An 18,198-nucleotide genomic window follows, 5' to 3' on the forward strand; every position below is an offset into this window, starting at 1 on the left:
GCGCAGGAGCACTCTGAGTGGGACTCCGTCCCGCAGGCGCACTGAGTGGGACTCCCTCGCGCAGGAGCACTCTGAGTGGGACTCCGTCCCGCAGGCGCACTGAGTGGGACTCTCTCGTGCAGGAGGCACTCTGAGTGGGTCTCCATCGCGCAGGAGCACTCTGAGTGGGACTTGACTCCAGGGCAATTCTCAAACATCCAGACAGTGGGGTCTGCAGCAGATGGAATCTCTACAAACATAACCTATTACTGATCCTAGAGCCTCAACAGAATGAGAACTTCTGGTCCCAAATTGTAAAGAATTACATGGACCTAAAAGGCAATCTCATGAGAGTCCTAAATTGACTAACATTATTATAAACTGTTTACTAAGAGTCAAAAGATATTTTTAAAATATTAAACAGAAACACTCTAATAGTGACATTTATAGCAAAATGATACCATAAAATGTATCTTATGGTTTTCATGCATATGTATTTTAAAATCACCCAACTTAATAGATATTATTTTATTGATTTCCTTTATCTGTTACTGTAGGAGAAACACCTCTTTTAACTTAATTAGAACCACAGCACACGTTAACTTTTGCCCTAGGACAAATTTTATATTGCTATATAATCTTCTAGATTATAATTTCAAATGGTAATATCATATCCTACTAAGTATATTTTAAAAATTAAGAGTCCAGTAGGGAGGGGGAAGGGGGAAAATGAGCAAATGATATTGAGGGCTAAAGTAGAGGGCAAATGTTTCGAGATTGATGAAGGCAACAGGTGCACATATGTGCTCGACTCAATGGATGTATGTATGGACTGTAATAAGAATTGTACGAGCCTTCAATAAAATAATTTTTAAAAAATTAAAAGAGAAAAATGGTTCATTTTTAAAAAAGCACAATTCTGAGACAGTGTAGAATTTCTATTTAGCACCTATATATAAAAAGTTTACAGTAGATACTTTTATTATAGGAGGGCCTGAGTCCAGAGTAGTGGAAGATCCTAATCACATGTTAGTTTCATGAAACAATTTCTAAAACACATACCAACTAAATGAATTTCACATTTCAGTGACACAAACTGATCGTTAGATGTCTGACTTCATGTGATTATAGTTATACAGCTATGACAACACCACATCATTGAAATTACAGTGTCATTACAGTGGCAGGGCAGTTTGGACTTGCAAGATGATAAATGTTTTGGTTAATGAGATTTTAGACACAGACTACTATTTATTTTTCATCTTTAACCAACCCTACCCTTCTTATCTGTTTACCTATCACTTCCTTACCTAATATACAAGCAAATCCCTAGACAATTCTGTTTGGGAACCAACTCTAAATTTCATGCAGACGGAATACAGAAGCATGGTATTCCTGGAACTCACCTTCACCCACTGGTCTGGGTTGACATTTTTCAAAAGCACACTCATTTCTGGTTTGTCCATAAGAATTTTTGCTTTGGCATGGCTGGGGTCTTCACTGGTGGAGACTGTGATAGGGACCATCCACTGGGGACAGTCTTCACCTTAAACATGAGAAGAACAGTAGAAAAAGGGAGAAGAAAAGCCATTTACAGAAGAAATGGAGGGTAGGTTGAGAGGGGGACTGGTGCTAACCGCAGGCTTGAGTTTAACTGCTAGGCCAGAGGCTCATTTCCAGTAATATCAGAACTCTTCCAGGAATGTGAATAATGTTAGTGCAAAGAAGATAATTACCAAAACATAGAGAGAGAGAGAGAATTTACTAACAAAATCACAACAGTCTGAAAAAGACCAGCTTACTCATTTATAGTCACAGGTGTTATGATTTTTTTTACCCAAATCTTTTCCTTTTACAAAGTAATTGAAATGGCAATCATTTTACTGTTGTTAAAATACATTTTCTGAAGGTAAAAACCTCTCGCACAGCATTTAAAAACAAGTTGAAAAAAAAAACAAACAAAACCATAAAACTAAAGTGCAGTCCCAAGAGAATACTAGGGATATTATTGCTATCACTTACTGATGAGCAGAGTTAACTCTGGACGACCCCATGTGTGGATAATTCACTGCGAGTGAGTTGATTCCAACTCATAGTAACCCTGTAGGATTGGGTAGAACTGCCTCTGTGGTTTTATGAAGCTGTAAATCTTTATGGGAACAGAAAGGATCATCATGCTTCCTAGGAGTGGCTGGTGGATTCAAACTGCTGACTTTGTGGTTAATAGCCCAGCTTGAAATCCACTATACCAGGGCTCTGCATGTGTGTATACACTACTGAAAAACCAAAGTGTTGGATTTTGTTGTTGTGATATATTGAATAAATCCTGAGGGCTTTTAGATTCCAACACAGAGAAGTCATATCTAAAAGTCAAAGCTTTTATAAGACAGATACACTTACTGTCTTAGATGCCAGGCAGTGAAACTAACAGATTTTGCATTAAGATGTCAAACAAAAGAGAGTACACTAATGGAGCTATTTTGCTAGTTAGACAGGTTTTTGCTATCGCGCCAGACCAGATTTCAAATCTCCTGTTGACACTTGGATATCTTAGGCCTTAAAGTTGCCTAAATTGTTCACAGAGCCTTAGGAAAACCTGTAAAACCAGTCAGTTCCACCAGGCAGATTACAGGTATGAGGCAGAAACAGCCACTGTGACACTTAAGGATTTGTTTAGATAATGAATCTGTCATCTGACTTGTCAGACATATTTATTACAAGAGTACTTTCAATGCAAAGGGAGGCCCAGCGTGAAAGGATGTTCTTCATAATGTCAATAAAGTGTATTAGATCTTGATGGGTAGAACATGATACACATCATCTGACTCAGGGTTGGTGAGAATACAGAAGAACGGCCAGTTGAAGGTGCTCAGTACAATGACTGGTACATAACATCTAAATCATCACTGGGCTTGACTCAGACTCTATCCAAAATAAATCAATCCTCTCTCAGGTTTTAAGGTGGAGGAATGACTTCTTGGGTGTTCCTATCCTTCTCCAATTCTTCTACAGAAACTAGGAACCAAAAAAATCCAAGACTGTGACAAATCACTATACAGTTCAAGAAGCACTTTTTTTTAATTCCCTAGTTTTCCTTTTTATTCTATTATTATTTCTCTGCTTTTAATGAATTCTATTAAAAGTATAAAAATGGATAACTGTTTCCTATTAGTTGGAACATTACTGGGATATAATTCAGATTCACTGTTCAGATCTCACTCCTAGCTATTAGCTTACCGACATAAGGTCCACTGGCACAAAACTTCCTTTGGGACAACTTCAGTACTCTGTCATCTTCTACCTAAAGGAGAAGAAAGACTATAGTAGTATCACCCCTTTTTCGAGGGGGCAGAGGAGGTGGGGTGCAGCATTTTTGTGACAAGCAGACCTTTTTTTTTTATTAAGTCATTTTTTGGGGGCTTATACAATTCTTATCACAATCCATACATCGATCAATCAGGAATGTTTGTACATATGTTGCCTTCATTCTCTTCTAGACATTTACTTTCTATTGAGCCCTTGGTATGGACTCCTCTCTAACCTCCTCCCCTCCCCAGCAAACTTTCATTTGACTAACAAAGCTCCTGAATAGGGAAAATGCAATGGTAATGAAGATAGCACAGCAGAATGGGAGATGTTGCTATTCTAATTTAGCCCTTAAGATGGTAACACTATGAATAAGAGGTCAGGTTCTATATAATATGGCCCTTTCAAAAGATAATGTAAAAAAAAAAATGGGGATGAGAATAAATTTCTAAAAGTTTTAAGAATTCATAGTAACCCAAAGGATGGGGTAAACTGCTCCTGTGGCTTTCCCTTTGCCAGAACAGACCATGTCATCTTGCTCCCTTGGAGCGGCAGGTGATGTCAAACTGCTGGCCTGGCGGTTACCACCTGAAGTAGAACCCAGACACCACCAGAACTCTCCTTTCAACAGGACAGTCAGTAACCAATAATTCAAAAAAACATGCACTGTAGTTGTTATTCATAACATTTAGTCGTTAATACTTTCAAGATTGACAACATTAGATTAGTATGTGGCTTTCAGAGTTAATTTTAGGGGGTTGATAAACAATGAAGGAGGAAAAAAACCCTTGAAAGATGGCCTTTGTAGTAAAACACCCACAAAAGTAGTAGATGGAAAAAACCACAGAGAACTACAAAAGCTGTGCCCAACAATGCTATGCTGGAAAAATACTTCAACAATATAGATTTTGGGGGGCTTCATTTATCATATCTTAGAGGCCTTAGAGGACAGCGTAAAGAAACCCAAAATTGACTGTGGTGGTGACTGTACAACTCTCTTTGATGCATTTATACCACTTGACTGTATGATATGTGAATTGTATGCTAGTGAAACCCTATAACGCTGAGCACGACGTTTTCCTAACATTTAATTAAATGTATATATTAATATATATTGATAACAATGAAAGTAAAGAATAAAAACTAAAAGATTTTTTTTTCCTGAAATTAAAACTTCAGGCGTTATAGGGCTAAAAGATAAATTTATTTATGGGAGAAAAATATTTCACCACAAGACATAGCAGATTTACAGGTGATTAAATAAAAATTGAATCATGACCTTCCTGGGTATAAATTAACTACTACAAGAGACAGAACTAAAATATTACCAAAAAAATGAGAGTGAGGACACAATGGCGTTGAAGTAAGCACTAGGGAACTTACAGCATAGGGCTGTAAGGTTTCCTAATTGATTAAAAATTAATTCGAAATTGTTACATTTAGGAAATGTAACATGTGGAAAGGATCATAATCAAAATCTGTCACTCACGTTGCAGACCACTTCTATTCTTAAAGAACTTAAGAACCACAGACAAGATTCTTATTCTAACAGAAGATGGGGGATGATTCTGCTGTACCTGCAAACACACATCAAAACAAAGACAGCAGGGGCAGGAGGGCGGGGAGAAAATGAGGAGCTGATACCAAGGGCTCAAGCACAAAGAAAATGCTCTGAGAATGATGAGGGCAACAAATGTACAAACGTGCTTGACAAATGGATATATGTATGGATTGTGATAAGAGTTGTACGAGCCCCCAATAAAATTAAACAAACAAACAAACAAGAAAAATGACAAAGTAAAACCTTGAAGTAGCATTCCTAAAATAAACCCAATGGTTTACATGGTTTATTAGAGGCAGCATCAAAATGGAGAGTTAATGAAATTTCTCCATGAACTTTTTGAAGTTTCCTCATAGATATCAACAATTTTACAGCTTTTCCTTTGAAACAGTAGTAACAGAGAATATTTTATTTCCCACTATAATAAAAATAAATAAACAAAAAAGAATACAACAAAAACAAACCCACTGTCAATTTGGACTCATAGAAACCCTACAGGATGGAGAACTGTCCAGCAGGGTTTCCAAGACTGTGCATCATTAGAAAAGCAGACAGCCGCATCTTCTATGGAATAGCTGGTGGGTCAGCAGCCCAGTGCTTAACCAGCTGTACCACCAGAGATCCTTTTTCTACTGTATTATGTATCTTTTTAACGATGTGGGAAGCAAATAGTTTATTGTACAGTCACTGAGGAAACAGTAAAAGCAAATTGGTTTAAATGTCATGTAGCAAAAAGCAAATTTAATACTATTTATTGAATTCCATAAAACATAATATCAAACAAATGGGAGGAATTTGTGTCAGTATACCTGTTCTGATTCCACATAAATGAGGGGAAATCCCATTTGTTTGGTCCAGGTATTCATCACAGCAGCGATGGGTTTACCACTAGCATTTTCTAAACTTTCCCAGAGATCCTCTAGAAGATAAACACAATGAAAATCAAAATGTTTACATACTATTGTCCCGAACCAACCAGAGGTTTATTGAGCCCCACATGGCAGCATTACCGTGCTGACTCACTCTTTGGTTCCTTCAAGTTTGGAAGCAACAGTGGGCAAAATTACCCTACTGCCCCATTAAGTCACTTGTCACAGATAAAAGACAGATACTTCAAACAAGAAGCAATGCAAACAAATGGAACGCTGGGTCAACATCACTAGTAATAAATAGTACACAAAACCATTACACTCAAGTCAATGAACAGAAGTTAGCAATACTTTGTGTCGATGAGGTGAAATAAAATTCAGAGTCACATATCACATGTGGAAGGAAAGTAAAACAGCAAGATGACACAAGGTAAGAATAAAGTAGCAGAATAAATGTATGTAGTAAACATGTACAATGTGAAAAAATGGTGGCGTACATAGAGGGAAGCTTCAAAAGCGGTGTGGTAACTTTTGTCTTGTACTTAGAAGATACATGTTGTTTACTAGGCAAAAAGAGAAAAGGGGCATTCCAGGTAGACAGAATAAGTAAGAAAAAGACAAAATGTGCCATCACAGCAGCATGTTCACTAAGGCTGAAGAATGCAAGGTACATGTGTAGGAAGAAGCAGGGACGAGGCTAAGGAAGTAAACAGGGGCTGAACTGTTTAGGGTATGTTAAGTCTTACAAAGCACAGACTTTACCATGAAAAAAATGTGGCCTCTCCATGATTTTCAATCAGAAAGGTCTAATACAATTAGATATTCACATATAAAAAAGATAGCTCTAACTTAATGGGAGAGATACAACTAAAGAGATAGGGGGCAGGCAAGAATCAATGAGTTAAGAGGCACAAGGACAGACGATGCTAGGACGTTGGAACTCCTGTAAGAGAATGAGAACAGTGGATGGTAAGTGAAATATATATTCTCTGCCAATTGCCTTCTCCACATTAAAATAAATCTGTCACATGGTATATGCCCATGAACCAGCAGCACTGATTTCACCTAAGAACTTGTCAGAAATGCAGATGTTCAGGCCTCACCCCTATCTTACTGCTTTAGAAGCATTTTATTCTTTTAGAAGCATTTTAATAGACTGCAGTTAGCACACAAATTATGATTTAAGAAGCACATACATATACATCCAGAACACCAAACCCACTGCTGTCAAGCTGACTGAGAATCACAGCAACCCTACGGAGGACAGAGTAGAGCTGCTCCCCTAGGGTTGGCAAGACTGTATTCCACAGACACAGACTGCTATACCTTTTCCCCACGGGCAGGTGAGTGGGTTCCAGCCGCTGGCAGTTGAGCACCTGAGTTAGTGGGACTCCTTACTCATATAGAAGAAGACTTACAAAGTATGCACAAGCACATTTTTCCCTACCCTGCTTTTAAGGAACCAAATAGATCTCTACATTTTACAAACTAAGCAGGATGTTTTTTCTGGTGTGGGTGGGTCATGATAATACTGGCCTGAACCTTTGTCCTTCTGTTAAATACAAATTACCATAAACTTTATCTTTTGAAGGAGCTTGGGGGGGGGGGTGCAGTGAGTACTGCAAACCATCAGGTCCGCATTTGAACCATGGGGGAAAGTGGAGGATTTTTCTGTGGTGAAAAGCGAGTCTCAGAAACCCACAGGGGTAGTTCTTTCCTGTTCTGTGGAGCCACTCCGAGACAGAATTGACTCAATCAATGGCAGCGAGTTTGGTTTTTTGGAAAGTATTTTGTTCACCGGAGAACTCAAAATTCCAAGCCAGGCTCCTTTTTACAATCACACAACTCTTACACGTTTTGTTTCACTGATTTCATAATCCAAAAAATTATAAACCACATGTTAAGAAAATTTTTTTTATGGTACTACACTGAAGTGCTGTAATTCTATGAGTTCATTCCTTAAACAGTTACTTTGGAGCTATTTTAAATCGTCTGGTTAGGACAATAAAATGGGCCAATCACTAAAAAAAAAAAAAAAAAAGAAAAAAAGAACCAGCTCGTTAGGTAACAGAATTTCCTCCACATCTTTCAGCGGCAGACTACTGAGCTAAGGGAAGTCGGATACTGGAAAGGGAGCACAGGGATAATGGGTCCTGATTTATGTCAGGCCAATGATTGCATTTAGGAAAGGACATGCCCCATCCTGGATAGTGTCGATACTTTTTTCCTCTTCATCTTTGCATCAGGCTATTGTGGATTACCTGTGGCTGCATTCTTCTGCTGGAACTTTGTTAAATACATGTTCATTCCTTTCTTAAAGTCCTGAGAAAAAACAATTTTTTAAATTCAAGTAAATCAGGTCTCATAATTTACAGTACATTTTCTTTCCTATAATCATATTTTATTGGTCATTGGCTACTGTCTTTTTTTTGTTGTTTTGTTTTTTCTCTGTTTTAACATTTTATTAGGGGCTCATACAACTGTTATCCCAATCCATACACACATCAATTGTGTAAAGCGCATTTGTACATCGTTTCTCAAAACATTTTCTCTCCATTTAAACCCCCGACATTAGGTCCTCATTTTCCCCCTCCCTCCCCGCTCCCCCCACATTTTCATATTAGTACTTAAAAGGATTATTTTTTCAAATTGTCTAAGTGTTAGTTAAAAATGTATGTCCATCTGATGCCTACTGCCTTTTAAGAATTGCACCTTCTCTATAGTTTGCTTTACAATACTATACTCTCTCCCATCCCTGCCCCTAACATATTTGCCTATCATTTATCTAAGAAACCATTACAGTCAATATAAAATCAAAATTAAAAATAGGAAGACAAGTCAAGCATGACAATCATGTTCCTCTAGAAAAATGATCTAGGAACTTATTCCAAATACAATAAAAAATATGCAAAAACTCTAGAATGCAGGATTTTTAAATGCCTTCCTTACCATATCTCCAATGTAGTCATGCAGCATTCGGATGACAGATGCCCCTTTGCTATAGGATATTGCATCGAATATCTCATCAACCTCTGAAGGATGGCCCACACTGACCTGGCAGACAGTGTGATTCAGGGTTATGACAGGAAGCAGACAGCCTGTAACACTGAATTACATAAAACGCTTTCTAGGAAAACCCTTCTAACTCATAAGTTACTTTTCTGCCTTTAGCTTACTCATAAAAGCACACTTTACAACCAAATAGCTAACTATAATCAATAGTTACTACAATTCAAAAAAGTGTGTGGACTAATACTAGTAAATGTGGAGTACATAGTGCAAGTCATCTCATCTCCTAAGGCAGCGGTTCTCAACCTTCCTAATACCATGACCCTTTAACACAGTTCCTCATGTGATGGCCACCCCCAACCAGAAAATTGTTTTCGTTGCTACTTCATAACTGTAATTTTGCTACTGTTATGAATCGGGTGACCCCTGTGAAAGGGTCGTTCAACCCCCAGAAGGGTTGTGACCCACAAGTTGACAACCATTGTCCTAAGGCCTGGGTTCCACTCCTGGTTCACCTCTGCCGAGAGAAAAGTCATTATGGATCTACTAATTCTCAAGGTGAGAAAAAACGGGGGCAAATGAAAAGCATTTTATTTCTTGCATTAATTATATTGGCCTACATTCTATAAGACTTTGGTTAAATATTCCAAATAAGATTACAACGCTAGTTTTTAGTAGGTAAAATTGATACATATATACACTAAGCACAGTTAAGACAGGCTAAGTCCAGAGAATTAAAATTTGCACAAAACCAAACAATGGCACCGGTAAAAGGATACGTTCAGAACTATCTTGAAACAAGCAGTGGAATCACAGGCATAACTTTCCCATACCATTCAATGAGAGAACATTTAGTGAATGCTTAGAGGTACACAGCTCTTGCCTCTACAAAGACCAACACTTTATTATGCCTATCTTAAAGAAAGTATTAATTGTAACAGTATTATTAGATTTCAAGACTGGAAATGTGGAAAAATATAAACCAGTCACATGAAATCACTCAAGCAATTTCTCCTTTTTTCAAGAGTCCTAAGTATTTCTATAATATTATTTATCAATGATTGGAAAGTAGGGCTCACTTCAATGGGATGGCTATTATCTAAGCCATCAAGTTCCTGGGCTCGGGTGTAATCGGCAGAAACAAACTGAGTCCAGATATCATACTCTGGGAAGCAGTGGTCTACACACAGATATTCAATCCAGGAAGCGAAGCCTTCATTTAACCAAAGATGAGTCCACCATTCCTTTAAAAAAAAGATGAAAATATGTTAAAAATAAGCCTAAAAGCTTTTTTTCCTACTTGTTTGAAAAACTCTTAGTCTCTTCCTCATTGTAATCAAAACCTAACAACTTAGTCAACTAAATTCAACTCACATCTCTGGGTGTAGGGGCAGACCTAAAAAGAGATGCCAAGAAAGGCCAACTAGTAATATTAGCTTTTTGCCTCGGAGACATTACCAACATAAAAACAACCTCACTGCCATCAAGTGGATGCCAACTCATCGGGACCCTATAGGACAGGGTAGGGCTGTCCCTGTGAGCTTCGAGACTGTCGCTGCTTTTAGGGCTATTTACTGTTTCTCCTGTAGAGCAGCTGGTGGTGATGAACTGGGTCCTTTGTGGATTGAAGCCCAACTTGTAACCACGACACCACCAGGGCTCCTTCATTACCAATACATTCCTACATAAAAGCGTTTACTGCCTGAGGCAGACATGATAGGAGATGAAAGGGGACAAAAACAAATCTGTATGTTGAAAGGAGGAAGAGAATGCAGAAATGTATAATGGCAGATATGAGAAATACCATCATATAAAACGTAGTTTACTAAAGGACTTCCCTAAAGAAAAAAGCAGAGTCAAGCAAGAAAAAGTGCAGACTATTTCCACATGACCGGGAAAAGTCATTGTTGATTGACAGGCCAACTTCTAAGATAAATAGAAAGGATGTACAGTTCATATAAGGATGAAGTGAAATTAATAGAAATGTCATGGCAATAAGCTGGTTCAGTAATGAATGGAGTTTGAACATTTATGGAATATTAACTTTCTCACCTGTTAATAAGAATCTACAGTGAGCAGAATGGACAAGGGATATACACTGTCATGGATAACATTTTTAAAAACCTCAATCTAATTATCAGTAACCTTGACTCAATCTCTTATGAAAAGAAAGCAATATATGAATGCAAGACAGTTCCAAAGAACTAATGCAATGGCGAAAACAAAGGGGCTCTTTAAAACTCTGTAAAGATAAAATATTTTTAACATTCAGTGACATAAGACTATCAGTCTAAGTACCTTATGCCATTTTGCTAGGAACTTTCACAAACATACATTGATACACAACTAAATACGGCCTATTAGAAAGCCTTTGGAATTTCAGTTTATGAAACAAGTGGCATCAACAAATTAGAAAGGTGCTACTGATGATGGGTGGCACTGAGTCCATTTGTGACTCATAGGGTCTCACAGGATAGCATAGGACTGGTCCCACGGGGCTTTAAGCATTGACCTTCATGGAAACCAATTACCAGGTGTTTCTACCACGGAGGTGCTGGGTAGGTTTGCAGCACGGTTCATAAATGTAGCCCAACCACTACTACAAATCCAGGAAAAGGTTGCTTTAAAGTGGTATGATCACACACATTTCCCCTTCCAAAGTTTATTGCTGGTAGTTTTAAAACAACACAAATAACCAAAGTTTTCTCAAAACTGAACAAAATCATTCTGTTTGGTAGACAGTAGCAAGCCTCCTACAACAGCAGAAGGAAGACTTGTGCACTGCTATACAGCCCCAGGGTTTCCTTTCAAGGATGGACTTTCTTTAGGAACACTCAGACATTGCTAAATGTCTCGCTTTCTTGTTTATTTCAGTGTCATGTGGATTTAACCAGTATCTAAGTTGGGTTCTATTCTTTGAGAACTTAAAATGCTGTCAGGTAATCTCACTGGCTCCCAACTCTTCAGTGTTCGTGTTTTTTAAGCCCTGGCTGCTCAAGAGCTGACATGACTGATTGGCTTCCATAGATAGTACAAGTACATATGTAGAATAAGAGTAGAAGTCAAGACTAGAGAGCAGAGATCATTCACTATAAACGCTGTAAGAAACAAAGTCTTCAGAGGGACAGCTGGAATTGTTAACATACTTAACAGGTGCCCTGTAGTTTCTTTGCCTTTATTATTGTCTAATTCCAACTTAATATTTAGGCAATGTAAAACTAAACCCTTTGAACATTTTGACCTACAGTAATCAAAAATCAGGTTACTATTTATCAGGCTATTTTTTTCAGCTAGTAAACTAAATAATAAACATGAATAAAAAATTTTAAAAACCACAATCACCCTGGAATATCATGGCATGAGTCAATCATTTTAAGAGGAATCTCTTTTTCTCACCCAAATTATTGCCTTGGCTTATTGTCAACTTAAGTGTTTTCTATGGAATCAAGATTGTCTACAAGCAAATATATATAGTCTACAAGCTCTTGATCAACACAACAGATTTTACAGGGTGGATCTTTTCAGATAATTTTTTTCTATTACTCAACTGCTTTTGGCACATTGTTCCAGCTAAGCCTGGACTATTATGTAGCCAAAATAATGTGCTTCCGGTTGAAGATAAATATATTTGAGCACTTAAAAATATTAAATACCATAGTAACAAGATTTCCAAACCATTGATGGGCGAGTTCATGTCCCACAACCAGAGCAACCCACTGGCGTGATGAAGAACAGGAGTTTTTTTGATCAATAAGCAATGCAGTCTCCCTGTGTTTAAAGAAGAAAAAAAAAATTAAACAATAAAATAAAAAGCATTGCAACAGAAGCTGGTATGTACAAGCGGGGAGGCTCTACACAGTAATGGAGATGGTCAAGTTGGGCTTTAGAGACATCAAGAGAAGACAGAAGGACTGGACAGCCCCAGTAAAATGCATACAACAAAAGATGGACGATGTGACACAAGATTAACTCTCAGCTGTTGATACAGGGCAGCTACCTGAATTTTTAGAAAAGCTTTGTCTAAGGCATTAGAGATTATAATGCTAGAGAGAGAAGACGTTTTTTCCATTAAAAAGGGGGAATGGGAGCTGATATCAAAGAATTTAAGAAAGAAAATGTTTTGAAATGATTGTGGTAGCAATTGTACAATACTGCTTGATGTGATTGAACTGTGGATTGTTATGATCTCTGTAAGAGCTCCCAATAAAATGAATAAATAAAAAAAGAGGAGGTGGGGAGGGGAGAGGGGAACAGATGCATTCTGTGGTCCCAAAAAGTGCACTGGGCAGGCTGTCCAAAACTTAGCTCATCTAAGAAAGCAATGGAAAACAGAAGGCAAAAACGTGTTTACAGACCTTACTTTAAAAATTACACAACCCACATATTTATACTGTGGTGACAGACATGTGAAAACTTGGCTAAATTACATGAAATCAGGGAGGGTTCTTCAAGCTGGATAAATAACTATGAAACTATTGGAAAGAAGAGAAAGTACTGAAATTAGAAACTCAGCCAAGAATACATCTAAAAATGCCACTAATGCCAGATGTTCATTTTAAAATTGTACACCCTCAGATAGCAGCACCAGAGGGGGGTCCATCTCCATTCCTGAAATGTGCACAGAAAGGAAAATTTACAATGGAGTATAAAAGCAGAAGCTATCCGCTTTGGCTCGAGGAGCAGAGCCCTCCCCAAATCAGCGACTGAGAAGAGAGCGTGTCTTGAACATGCATACCTGTAAGTCACAAGGCCCCAGTTCTCCATGGCTCCTTCATAAAATAAACACAAATATTATTGATGTTTATCAATTTTATTCCTCAAAATTCAAGAAAAACTCTTACAATTCAGCAAAAAAAAAAAAGAAATTTACTTTACCAGCTGCAAAGTCTGCAATAGCAATGAGATCAATTTTGGGTAGAGGATAAGGAACATTGAAGTAGTCCTTATAAAAAGGCAGGGTTTTAGCAGCAACCTATAAAAGTAGAAACAAAAGTGTCATCTGGTAAATACTTCACTGTGATTCGTATAGAAATCCACAAAGGAATCCTGTTGCAGGCCAAAGTAGCTCAAGTTACTAGAGACCAAGCCTTAGGAGTCTCCCTCCAAAGACCTCCTTAGCCCCAGGCTTCGTATATACTGGCCCAACTTTATTCCCTCCCTTTTAACTTGGTGTGAAGACTATAATTACATTTTCCCCACCCATTTCCTGGATAAATTCCATTCATATTCCTTAATCATTATCTTATAAACTGTTAATGATACACCCAAGGTCGACATTCCCAGAATGTTATTAAAAATAAAACCAGAGAAGCACAATGCATTTTAGATTAAATTATACATAACCAGACTAATAATTGATCGAAATGTAAATTCCCCAACCTGGAGTTATGGACTGTTGGAACAATCCTCTTCAAGTACATTTACCTCTAACGCAAATTTTCCTTGCTCTGCTTTGCCAACAGGGGTGTAAACACGGACACACACACCATCTTTTGACCTTGTTTCTACAAAGTCATATTCACCCACAACAAATGCCACCAGATATGTAGACATGACAGGTGTTCGAGCAAACTTCACTTCCACTAAATTTTCATCATCTGGGTATGGTTTCCGGTCAATTACATTCTTAGGGGGAAAAAAGGAGGGGAAATTAAACAGAATTACATTAAATATGCTACGGCAAACACTAACCCCAAACTGTAGGCTTTACTGCCTGCCTCTCTTCTGCATGTATTACCACTTATTTCTCTACTATAATTCACCCAGGGCTTTTATTCCGTCAAGCACTTTCCTTTTCATAGGAAAGTAAGCTGATAAAGCACTCATACCATAAGGACTTGGGGGCTAAAGTGTTTAACCCAGCAGAAATGTAAATGGAATCAATTTTTAAAAATACCATTATATGCCAGTAAGAAAGAACTCAATACTTTCAAAGTGAAATAGGATGAGACATTAATAAAAACCAAATGTAATCGCAAAATCAGCCACTTCAAAAAAGAGTAGATCTCTGTCTACAGAATTTTGGGTACCGAGGTTGGCTCTGTGCCAATCTAAAGAATCCTCCATTTAATCTCTAAAAACAAAACAAACGCCCCTGTCGCCTTAAGTTAAGGCTGACTCATGACTGACTGTCCGATGGGTATCAGTGTAGAACTGTGCGGCCTAGTGTTTGATAGCTGGTTTTCTGAAGCTGATGGCTAAGCTTCCATATCTTTCAGAAACAGATGACTATATTGACCATTTATACCACCCATGGACTACACGTTACCTTTTGAATTCTTGATTTATCTTTGATGTTCTCCTCCTTCCTTCCTCTATTCAAGTTCTTGGTTCCCCAACCTCTACTGTACTCTTAAGAGCCCAAACCCACTGTGGCTGAGGCAATTCCAATGCACGTAGTATTATTTTGTTTTTTGTTTGTTTTGAGGCTGTAAAACTTCAAAGGAACAGATAGTCTCAAAGCCTCATCTATCGGCCTTGTGGCTAGCAGCCCAATGCTTATTTAAAAGCACCACCAGGGCTCCAAGATCTGCTGAATTAATCCACTCTGAAGTATAAATTAATAACATTAGTTTCCTGAGAGAATGTCATTCTATCATAAAATTCTCTGCAACCAAAAAGGAGGGCAAGAGTCACAGGCTACTGGCAGTTCTCCCTTAAACAAGGTCGCCCTAGAGTACTCTGGGGTGAGCAATGCTTACTCTATGAAAGAGATCAATGACATGGATGGAGAGAGCATGTTCTAGGAACACAATTAGTCAACAATGTAAATACACTTTATGACCACATCTTCTGACATTTAGTAAGAAACTTGACTTTTTTCCTCCAGGTAATAATTGATTAAACTTGACATTTATTTATATCTCTAAAATATGCAAATAACCCTACCAAATAAGACAAGGAAAAAGAAAACTAGGGCTTATTGGAAATAAAGAAAGGTAACATTTGTGTTCCCATTAGCATCAAGAATTGTTCTAGATCCGTTTTCTGTTATTCCATCGAATCAGCGAACTACATATGCTACAAGCTTATTAAAACTAAAAATACTTACAAACACATACGTACCATGTTTGATAAAGCTACTCTGTCTTTAGGAACGACCAACGAAACATCAAAAGTTGCTTTGATGGCAGGCTCATCCCAGCAAGGAAAAGCCCTCCGGGCATCAGTAGCCTTAATAAGAGAATATAAAATATTGAATCAACCTAACAGGCTATTTCATGAACAAGCCATTTCTCATTCATCATTTACTCATTTTTTCACTTATTCAAACACAAAAACACAAGTTTCCTTCACTATCTGACAATACAGGACTCCTATGAAACTTTCTATAAATCAAACTAGTATGAAGCAGAGATGCAGTAACCATTAATTTTTTAAATTAAAATATCATTTTATTGGGGGCTCTTACAACTCTTATTACAATCCACACATCAATTGTATCAGCCTATTTGTACATGTGTTGCCATTATTCTTTTCTAGCCAATTACTTTCTATTGAGCCCTTGGTAATTACCATTCATTTATATTGGAACAGCTGTTGAGGAGTCCCAGGCCCTACTACACCATACCAAACCACACGTGAAGACTAAAACAATGGTAGCAGTGTGCTCACAGACACAGTTCACAGCTATCGTGTGAGACGCTGGCCCAGTAATTCCCTGCTGAACGCCACCAGCAGCCTGGCACTCTCACTTGCTTTGAGCACACACTGTCTCGAAGTAGGTCCCTGCAAACAATGTCCCATGCTAGTTTCACTTTGTGCCTTTTTCCCTGGTAAAAGCAACAGTCCTCTTTGGTTCTCTTCCAGTTAGTGAAAAACAAGTACTACATGCATGTCGTGTCCATCGCACTTGGGAAGTGGGGAGATTCCAGTGTGCACTTTCTACTTGGTACCTAGCAAAGACCTCAGTGCTGACGACAAACAAAGCACAGTACTTGCTATCACCACCACCTCAGCATTGGCCGAGACACAGGTACAGAGCTTAGTTTGTAGGGTTAAAAAGTTACACATACACTTTTAACACCTTTTACAAAGTGTTACAAATACAATTATGTTTGTATTTTCATAAAACATTCCAACATTTCAAACGTAATGCAAATGGCTTCATCAATACTGCTTACACAACACAGAGCACCGGAGACTCAACAAATACAGTGTCAGGATTCAGAGCCGGGAAATAGGAGAGGTTGTCTCTATGATCTTTATTTAGTAAAAAGGAAAATATTTTCAGAGTCTTGAATGTGCTTTGTTCTCTGTCTGGAATGGGAGCAGTGGGCAAAGAGCATCACTCTATTAACTCAAATAGACCATTCAGTCATGGTATGCTCGTATACCACACAAAACTGCCACCACTTGATCTATCTCAAGGGATCTTTTTCTTTAAAAGAGAGCAAACGTTTCTTAATGCACAATAAAAAGCAATATTTATGGGGGAGGAAGAAAATGAGGAGCCAATATCTAGGGCTCAAGTAGAAAGAAAATGTTTTGAAAATGAGGATGGCAACATATGTACAAATGTGCTTGACACAATGGATCTATGTATGGATTGTGATAAGAGCTGTAAGAGCCCCCAATAAAATGATTTTTAAAAATAGGCAACATTCACCTGAAGAATACTCCCACAGTTATAAATAAAAGACATTCAGAAACTTTAATGCACATGTGAAAAACAAAACACAGAACCAATGTCAAGATTCTGTCCCATGAAAGGAAGTGTCAAAACAGACAGCAACGGGGGAAGCACGTTTTGGGGAAAAGGTTTTCTCCAAAAAAAATTTTGGATAGCTGTTTGTACAAAGAAATGAAGTTATAAATTCTATCAAATAATAAAAATGAAGGACTTTAAGAAGTTTATGGAAAATGCCAATTATCTTGTAACTCTGTTTTCCACAAACTTTTCAAGCTCTTTGTTAGGACATCTAAAAAGTAAGAGTGAAGTGTGCCCAAGCGCAATGCCACCGAGGCAGTCCTGGCGCACGCAGAAAGCAAACTCACTGCCCGTGACTCCTTCCCAACTCACAGCGACTCTAGGGGCATGGCGGAACTGCCCGCTGGAGTCCCACAGCACAGGCTGACAGGAGCAGAGCGCTCCCTCCTTCCGGCCCACAGTTGCTGGTGGGCTTAGAAGAGCCGGTAGTCCAGGGCTGAACCCACAGCATCAAAAATTTCTTAAGTATAAGGAAAGAAATCACAGCATAAAAAACGTTTAAGTAAAGCAGCAGCAGGGGAGAAATGAGTTTATACTACAGAAATGAATGGTGTAGAAAACAAGATGGAAACATTTAACCAATCAAAGGGCAAAGCAATGAAAGCAATCAAAGATACAGTTGAGGGTCAGACACGAGAGCCACTCCTATTATTAAAGTGATGTTCTTAGAAAAAAGGTCAGAAACCACATTGTAGAACAGGGGAAACTGCTATATTAAGGACAGAATGGATGGGGAGGAGGTGGGGAAAGGGAACAAAAAAATA

General features: G+C 38.2%; 1 protein-coding gene across 1 annotated transcript in view; it reads right to left on the minus strand.

Annotated features, from left to right (window-relative positions):
- NPEPPS (aminopeptidase puromycin sensitive) overlaps nt 1–18,198 on the minus strand; it is a 95,770-nt gene that overhangs the window by 14,890 nt on the left and 62,682 nt on the right. Inside the window, exons 5-15 of the mRNA XM_004707098.3 lie at nt 15,790–15,897; nt 14,149–14,349; nt 13,600–13,696; nt 13,460–13,493; nt 12,378–12,492; nt 9,804–9,968; nt 8,665–8,769; nt 7,977–8,037; nt 5,656–5,765; nt 3,217–3,280; nt 1,386–1,525 (exon numbers count right to left, since the gene is read on the minus strand). Coding sequence (XP_004707155.2) covers nt 1,386–1,525; nt 3,217–3,280; nt 5,656–5,765; nt 7,977–8,037; nt 8,665–8,769; nt 9,804–9,968; nt 12,378–12,492; nt 13,460–13,493; nt 13,600–13,696; nt 14,149–14,349; nt 15,790–15,897 — 1,200 coding nt within the window. The remainder of the gene's footprint in view (nt 1–1,385; nt 1,526–3,216; nt 3,281–5,655; nt 5,766–7,976; nt 8,038–8,664; nt 8,770–9,803; nt 9,969–12,377; nt 12,493–13,459; nt 13,494–13,599; nt 13,697–14,148; nt 14,350–15,789; nt 15,898–18,198) is intronic.

This window comes from Echinops telfairi, unplaced genomic scaffold (genome assembly GCF_000313985.2).
Source record: "Echinops telfairi isolate 266 unplaced genomic scaffold, ASM31398v2 ScPeMD7_7458;HRSCAF=8496, whole genome shotgun sequence".
NCBI lineage: Eukaryota > Metazoa > Chordata > Mammalia > Afrosoricida > Tenrecidae > Echinops > Echinops telfairi.